This window comes from Takifugu flavidus, chromosome 7 (assembly GCF_003711565.1).
Source record: "Takifugu flavidus isolate HTHZ2018 chromosome 7, ASM371156v2, whole genome shotgun sequence".
In the NCBI taxonomy this organism is placed as follows: Eukaryota; Metazoa; Chordata; class Actinopteri; order Tetraodontiformes; family Tetraodontidae; genus Takifugu; species Takifugu flavidus.
The window spans coordinates 11,898,271-11,906,867 of record NC_079526.1 but is presented as its reverse complement, the minus strand read 5'-3'; the positions used below and the strand labels follow the sequence as shown (position 1 = coordinate 11,906,867).

The window sequence follows — 8,597 nt, the reverse complement described above, 5'->3', positions numbered from 1 at the left end:
TCAAAATAAAAGCCTGATGCCGAAAGCGAAGTTCACAATATTCTGATAGTTCAGATTCCATTCATGCGACTTTACCAAATTTGTCTCGTAACACTGGATTATTGTATTTCGGTAATTAAGTGAATAATACCTTTCTGCATATCATTACTCTCTTTCATTCCTGCACTCTTTTAGACATTTTAAATGTGACCACAATTTATTTGAAGGTTGAAGTTATAAACTAGAAACTTCTTAGAATGTGTTATGATATTTTACCTACCTTAATTGCTTACTTGCGTAGTTCTTTAACGCTTTTTAAACTTCCTTTTTGACGTGACAGAATTGTGTGCTCTTATTTTGAAAAGTAAACCAGCTCTACTCGGAAATTCCCCGTTAAATTGCTGCTCTTTACTATCGTTAAAGGAATCGATGACATACGGCTCAGTCGTCCAATGAGAAGTGAGAAACCAAGGTTGGGGCTGTGACGTCACACGGTTGGGGGCGTGGTTTGTTGTCGTTTCGTTCAAGTGGCGCCAAAGTGACGTGAAACGCTCTGAGAACTCTTACAGGCGATTCAAAGTAATTTCAAGTCTTAATGTAAAAAAATATAATAAACTAATAGAACAAATCCCTCATGTAACATTTTAAAGTATTTAACCTCTGTGTGGGGTTAATATTTTCACATATTATACGTTGAAATACGCAACAGATGCTTCCGTCACCCCAAATACAAACAATATAAACATACATTATTAGTAGTTCCCCTTGAACATTATTATATCACATCTATGAAATAGAGTCCTACGCGTTTTTTGTTCCTTTTTCCATAAAATTAAATAAACCAAAAAGAAACTCAGTTTTTTTAAAAACGGCTCAACAGATACAGATCTAATTACAAATGAAGCAAGATTTTCTAAAACTATTGGTGTTCATTTTGAATTTTTCATTTCATCAAAAAATAAAAACTGGATTCAACAGACCCGAACACCAAACACGTATTACGTAAAGTCTGCCAATAGAAATAGACAATAGAAATCCGTAAATTAAGCCAAAAGAAAAAAAGAAAAAATGCACCAGCTGTTATCCTACGGCAGGTGGCGCTGCCGTGTTTTTCCTGACCTGACCTAAAGCTGCAGGTGAAGGATGTTAAAGCTAATCTGCCTAAAATACTGTTTTATTTAACCGAGTTACTTAAGTGCATGCTAAACATGGCCTGGAGGTGTTCGTATAGAGAATATACTGCATTGATGCACTAAATGTAAATTTTGCTTTACAATCAGAAACACTGTCGTCACGTTGCGTCCTTGTGTCTGTTAACACAGATCATCCCAGTAGGAACATGTGATAATTGGGTCGTCAAGAAACGACTGAAAACTTGAAACTTATCACGGCCTGTTTAGGAGCGACACCACAGATGTCCACTAGGCGGCGGCGTGTTCTGTTTTTTATTTGGATCGTGGACTTTTACGATATTATTTCGCAGTTTCACTCTTCTGATCAGAAATCATTCTATTTTTTTAAACGGTGCAATGACCAAAAGCAAGTAAACCTGTGACACAAGAGGGGAAAATGGATGACTTCAGCCTTTTAATGTGAATTATCAATTCCATCAACAAGTTATTTCAGAGGGAAACATATGTGTGTTGTGTTCTCTCCAGATAGTGAAAGATCATTCTGCAGCCTTGGTTTTAGATAACACAATATTTTAGGCGTAGTGACATAACTGATTACATCACAGAGCCAAAAAAAACCCTTCATCCTCCCCATGCAGATAACACCACCGTTTATTTATCTATTCTGGAGAATCACCATTTTATCCTCTGACCTTTCACACTACTCGGATCTGCTGCTGCAGAAGCATCACCACTGAATTATTACAAGATGAATTAGAAGGCCAGATAACCCTCCCGTTCTGGTCTCCTGCAGAAGGCAGGATTTTAATTTGGAGACAAATAAACATTGGCAGAAATGATTTAGAGGTTTGGCTGTAGGACAATCATAACAGTGCTGGGAGACATTCACTCTGCTGTAGCTGGGTATCAGACATCCTCTATATTAATGTAAAGAATAATGATGTCATGGCGTCTCTAATGACACCAGTACTGTTCTGATGAACACGTGTGGAAATGTGGCGTATTAATCAAATCCTGCCCACAACATCACAGAAATCGGCTTTTTCCCGATATATTTCCTATATATTCCCCCCATTTCTGGGTGAAAGGTGAAGCGCCGTGACCTTCGTGGGAGGTCACAGCAGAGCGTGAAGTAATATGAGGGCGGGGGGGGGGGGTGAAACTTTGGGGCGACACGTGAGTGAACATCTGCGCTCAAATCCAGGTTAAAATCTGGGGGGGGGGGGGGAGTTTAATTTGGATCAGAAATGCTCCACCTCCACCCCCCAGTGGCGGGAGGGGGCAGCATCACCCTCGGGGGGGAACAACACCTCTCTGGGTTGAAGTGCAGGAATCTGATTGTAAAAGAGAAAAACGAGCAGGAACCCACGGATGCAGCGTGCGGAGGGAATCTGGGTAAAAGGTCGGCGCGGCGCCTGGAAGGGAAGAGAGGCCGCGGTTGTAAATAGCAGCTGCTTTCAATGAAAAGCCCCCATCTGACCTCGGTTAGCTCCAGGCTACCTTTCACACACTTTCCTCTGGCCGGACCCGAAAGGATAAAACAGAACCAAGAGAGCTGGAGGGGGTTCTGGGGTTGATTTAGGGCTTTAAATCTTTAACAACACAAAGGAGGGAAATGAGAGCTGCCAGCTAGTGCGGCTCGAAAATGGCACCAAAGAACATGAATTTAATTTTTATTATTATTATGGAGTTTTTTTTATTATACAGCGGCTATAAGGTCCAATTGGGAGGTCTGACGGAACGTTCAGACACGTGACAACATCTTCACCTTTCACACACTAACCCAGTGCTGCCTAAAAACACCGTCTGCTCCATCCACCCCCGCCTCCCCGCCCCTCCGCGCCCCTCGTGCACTGTACATGTGCAGATGCGATGGTCGGTTGTTTTTTTCCCTTTTCCTTGAGGCTTAGTTGCCTTGTCTTGTACTCGTGTCAGAATGAGATGTACTGACGTGTATCAGGTCCAGATAACGGGCGGATATTTACACTCTTCTTCTCTTTGAAATGAAGGATCATGTTTTGGTGGTCAAATATAATCACGAGCTTCATGCACACGCTAACGGGGGAGAGTCTGACTCTGGATGTCACATTAAAAAGTGTTAAAGCTAGCGTTAGGTCAGGTTAGCCGTGTCATTAACAACTACACATCCCTTCCTTCGAGGTTCAAAGTTGCTGTGGAGCCTCTGGGAAGTTGAACACACACCGCCCTGTTCCACCGAACATCAACGACTTAACCGGGATCGGAACCACTGAGGTCCGAATTTAGGACTGGAATCCCCCAACTTACAGGAAAACAGCTGTTTTTTTAGTTAAACTCCTCCAAAACGTGATCTCTCTCTCTCACTCACACACACACACACACACACACACACACACACACACACACACACACACACACACACACACGAGTCTCTTCTTTCCTGGAGTTTACAGTGGGAGAGTTTTAGGATCATGTGTCGTTGTCATTTTACGAACTTGCCACTTTTATTTGTATTTTATTTGTTTATTTTCTATTACATTTGTGATTTATCAAACTTGATTTGTATTTCATGTTTTTTTATCTATATAATTGGTATTTTATGACTTAATTTTATCTTATTTTGCTTCCTCTGCTCTTCGTCCTTCTGTTCCAGCTGCTTTAAAGGGCTTTAGAAATAAAGTTTGAGTTTAAGTTGAGTTACTGTCAAATAACCCTCAAATTTAACTGTGCTTTCATTTTCATTTTTTAAATTTGAGCAATAACAGCGTGTTCTGTTGATTGGATTTGTTTGTGTGCACGACAGAGAAAAAAAAGGGGGGAACGAGACAAAAATTCACTTTCAGGACCGTTAATGTTAAATAAAGAAAATCTTGGCACGCTGAAAGTTCCCTCTGAATCCTTCTTTATCGTCAGCCTAAACTCGTTAAACCTCTCATTGTTCTGCAGGTCTTTAACACAAAACAGCTTCGTCCTTTCAGCTTGATTAACTTACAGCTAAAAGTGTCGATTTCATGCATCTTCTAGCCTCGATCACGGCTCGATGTTCTCATTGTTTGGAAAATCACGTGTGTGTGTGTGTGTGTGTGTGTGTGTGGTGTGTGTGTGTGTGTGTGTGTGCGTGCGTGTGCGTGCATGTTGGATGTGACTCAGGAATGAGGGTGTAAACCAGCCTGAGGTATCTTGAACTTTCCCCTACTTCTCACACTGGTTGCTCCATCTTGGAGCGGTTTCCCGGCTCTCCGGTGAGCAGCGGGAGCCTGAAAGCATCAGTGTGGATCTGTCAGGTCCGCAATCACCAGATAACGGTGTTAACTCCCTTATCTCATTTTTACATCCCGTATCTCATTTGTGGCATTGAGTGGATTTTGATCGACCACTGATTCAAATGGTAAAATGTGAACTATCTGAGTGTTTAAATAACAAATAGTTACGTTTTCGTGAAACATATTCAGTTATTAACCTGAAAACAGAGAAAGAATTACTAAGGTCTAAATCCCAGTGAAATAAAGAGAATCTGTTTAATCAGTAATTGAGACCTCTGATTGCATCATGATCTGAGGGGTGGGAGGGCGGGGGAGATAACCACACCCCTCGGTTCAAACAGCCAATCAGAGCGCCCCTCTGCTGCAGCGCCGGCCTATAAAAAGCCTCAGAATTCCATTGAGCAGCCATTCACAGAGAGAATTATCTGAAGCAGCTCAAACCCGCAGACGCCAACATGAAGATGCCGCAGCTCATCGCCCTCGTCTCCTCCACCTTGGTGGGGGTCTCTGCGGCGTTCCCGCCCGACAGGAGAGCCCTGCTGGGTCAGGACAAGTACGCCTCCTGGGACGACGTGAACGTGGTGTCTCACGGCCTCCTGCAGCTGGGCCAGGGACTGAAGGAGCACGTGGACAAGACCAAAGCTCAGACAAGAGACGTCAACGCCAAACTGAAGTCCCTGGACGCCGCGGTGGAGGAAGTGGCGAGGAGGCAGAGGGAGCAGGACGAAGCTCTGAGGGCTGGGAGCAAAGAGGCAGAGGACAGGGAGAAGCTGCTGGCAGCGCTGGCTGAGGAGGTGGAGGAGGTGAAGAAGCAGAGCAAGAACGTCAACTCCAAGGTGGACAAGCTGGAGGAGAAGCTGGAGGACGGAGGTCACGCGGGAGCTTCACGCGGGTGTTTGCAGAAGATGGTGGCGGCTCAGAACAGACGCATCGACCAGCTGGTGGAGAAGCTGGAGCAGCAGCAAGACAAGCTGGACAAGCAGAGCCTCCACCTGCAGATGCTGCAGACCAAGGTGAGCCGCGGCTCTTCTCGCGCCACAACGCGCCCGAGCGCGGCGGGAAACCGTCCTCATCTTTCGTTCCTGCTCCACCAGGTTTCACACAAGAGGCTGAAGCCGCACAGGCGGAGGGACGGAGAAACGGCGGCGAGGAGGGAGGAGACGCAACAGGCGACAGGTGAGGAAACACAAACTAATCTGGACGCTTGTAAAACAGCTGCGTTCCAAAAATCACCTTTGCACCTGGATTCACGAGCTGCGTCTTGTTGGCGGAGAAGGTCCAAAGATCAGGAGGAACCTTCGGCCCTGGCTGATTCCCGTGCTTTGCTCTGGTTTCAGGCGGAGTCAGAGACTGTCACCATCTCTACGTCCGAGGTCAGCGGGCCAGCGGCGTCTACACCATCCAGCCGGAGGGATCCGAGCCGTTCGCCGTCTTCTGTGACATGACCTCAGGTGGGTGGACGCACGTCACCTCCCACGTTAAGCGGCACGGAGACGCGTTTTCAAACACGTGCGGCGTTTGTGAGATAACGCTGACGCTTTTCTCTCTGTCGTCACAGAAGGTGGCTGGACGGTGATCCAGAAACGCTATGACGGAGCCCAGAACTTCAACCAGCTGTGGGAAGGCTACAAGAGAGGCTTCGGCTCCCTGGATGGTGAGAAGAGCCCACAGAACTGAGAAGAACAATCGGATTTCTGTGTCAGGAGGCCAAAATTAAGGTTTAGACTTTGATCCTGCAGGTGAATTCTGGTTGGGACTGGAGAAGATCCGTTCAGTCTCCAAACAAGGTCCGTACCAGCTGCAGGTGGAGCTGAGTGACGGAGCAGGACAGCAGCTCCCAGTGGCCCGATACCGCTTCCAACTGGACGGAGAGGAGGAGAAGTTCGCTCTCCACCTGGAGGACGAGGCTCCGTCCCCTCGGAAGTCAACGGGCAGCTCCGGAATTCCGTTTTCCACAGCCGACAGGGACAACGACCTGTCCGAGGACGTCAGCTGCGCTAAGCTGCTTTCAGGTACGACTTCGTCCTCCGCGCACGAGCAGCACGTTAATGGACGGTGGGACACGAACGTCTCATCTTTACCATCTGTTTCTGCTGCAGGCGGCTGGTGGTTCAGCAGCTGCGGCGACTGGAACCTCAACGGCAGGTTTCCCAGGAGGCCGAGCGGGCCGAGCCGAAAGCAGACGAGAAAAATGTTTTGGACGTCAAAGGGACAAAGACACTCTGTGAGGACCACCCTGCTGAAGATCGCACCCACCACAATGAAGCTCAGAAGTGACGTCTAATCAGAGAGCGGCTGATGTGATCAGAGCAGATCAATGATCAATGACGTTTCTATGCTGTGCTATAGTTGACTCCTGTCTCAGGGGACATTTTCCATCATATTGAAGTCACTTTATTCCCTTTACAAGGGCTCTTTTTTAAAAAATATATATATATATTTACAGTCTTTGTTTACAAAATTTTTGGAACACGAATTTTTATACTTGATTTTATATAAAAGCTTCAAAGGTTTATTGAATGACGGCTCTTATTTTTTCATCGTTGTAACTCTACACCGACTCCGGTGAACGTGAACATTATTCCCAGCAGATTATTAAAACCTACCGTGGTTTAATCACAGCAGCTTGGCTTTGGGGTCCAAAATTGACATTTGTGAGCTTCTAGCAGGTTAAATGTCACATGACCTCCGTCGATCACGTGAGAGTGAGTTCTCCCGTGTGAAGGTTCTTAGTTTTATTAAAATTGTTGTTTCAACATCTGTCACTTAAAAATCAAATCAATATATTTCAAGTGAAGTTTGTTTAAATTTTTGTCCTTAAACATCTTCCTTTCGTGCGTGTCCGCATCGTGGACGGATGAAGGACATCATAACATCCGGTTGTTCACGGTTTGGCACGACTGCCCCCTGCTGGGGAAACCGGGAACTGACCGAGTCGCTGCACAGCAGATGATTCCGTCGGTTTGTCTGGTTAGATCGCAACAAACCCGGAATCAGGATCGTTAATATCAGTCTCTTACCACTTTTATTTGATTTGATGATACTTTAGGTTGACCCGAAGAATACTCCTTTAACTGATCTTTGATCTTGGTCCAAACCAGAACAAACCCACCCCATCAGTCCCTTAGAGTAACTTCGTCCGTCCAGGATGGCTCATCTTTAAAAACATGCAAGTTCTCAGCGGCTGAGGACAAAGAAGCTTCAGGAAAACAACATATTTACTCTTTTAAATTTGCAAGCGCTCGTTAAAATATTCTCCAGGCAGTAGCAGGTAGAACTTTGTGATAACAGACAGAAGAAGGGGTGAAGCTGGTTTAATAAAGGTATATTATAATATTTGGGTGACAAAAAAGGGTAAACAATTGTCAAAAACGTGGGGAGGACCACTACATAGATTGATTTTTGTCACCTTTTCTTGGCTATTAACACAGTCTGTGAGACATCAGAGGGTCAGAAGAAAATGTAGCAGCATGATTTCGTAATGTTCGACTCTGGATGCTGCGTTGGGATGAACCAGGAAGAAAAAAATCTTTTAATATCATTTTCCAAGACGAGAGGAGTTCAGACACCAGGAAGTCAGGAAAAAGTCAGGATCAGTAATTTGTTGGGCCTGGAACCAGACCTCCCACTGAAGCTGAAAACCTCTGAAAGGATCTGTTCCTACACAAGCTGCAGCCGTCAGAGAGAAGGAAACGTATATGAATTTACATCTATGGAACCTTTGTGTCAGGTAATGAGGCGTGACCCCCCCGGTGGTCGCTGGTGCCGCTGCCTTCAGAGTGTGCCCAGCCTCTGGTCCAGTCGTGGCTGCCCCTCAGCAGCACTGAGGTGATCTTATACAGATGGCAGGAATCCGTTTTTGATTCATTTGCTGTTCTGAAGAGAAAGTGGAGGCATTGTTGAGACCCAGACGGATCCAGCTGTCCCCGATCTCCTCATAGATGGTGGGTGGTGTCTCCCAGAGCGTCCAGACTCATTTGGCCTGCTGACATGCAGGAGGCGTCGCGGCCACCAGGGGGCGCTGTCGCCGCCGGTCCACGGCTGCCCAGGCAGGCAGACATGTGACCAGTGTTGGCAGGTCTCAGAGATTGGAGAAGGACTGACTACTGTCTCTTGTCCACCTGGTTCTTCTGATGGAGAGGAGCAGGTGAAGGCAGCAGGCAGTTCTGCATCCTCAGTGCTGAGAAACCTGATGGAGAAACAGCTGATGTTTGCTTAAAAAGCCCCTAAAGGACTGTGATGG

The 8,597-nt window shown here is 46.1% G+C and overlaps 1 protein-coding gene across 1 annotated transcript; it reads left to right on the top strand.

Moving 5' to 3' along the window:
* Positions 1-4,752: 4,752 nt before the first annotated feature.
* Positions 4,753-6,867, top strand: LOC130528239 (angiopoietin-related protein 4-like). The gene is made up of 6 exons (XM_057037360.1): positions 4,753-5,367; positions 5,449-5,530; positions 5,692-5,805; positions 5,913-6,008; positions 6,094-6,366; positions 6,454-6,867. Exons 1-6 carry the CDS (start codon positions 4,810-4,812, stop codon positions 6,636-6,638), a joined length of 1,308 nt encoding a protein of 435 aa, XP_056893340.1. The 5' UTR covers positions 4,753-4,809; the 3' UTR covers positions 6,639-6,867.
* Positions 6,868-8,597: the final 1,730 nt, after the last annotated feature.

Excerpts from the sequence above, each read along its gene's own strand:
- LOC130528239 (XM_057037360.1), top strand. The coding sequence starts at position 4,810 with ATGAAGATGCCGCAGCTCATCGCCCTCGTCTCCTCCACCTTGGTGGGG. Across the intron at positions 6,009-6,093 it reads AGGCTTCGGCTCCCTGGATG|GTGAATTCTGGTTGGGACTG; the intron begins GTGAGAAGAGCC and ends TTGATCCTGCAG. Across the intron at positions 6,367-6,453 it reads CTGCGCTAAGCTGCTTTCAG|GCGGCTGGTGGTTCAGCAGC; the intron begins GTACGACTTCGT and ends TTTCTGCTGCAG.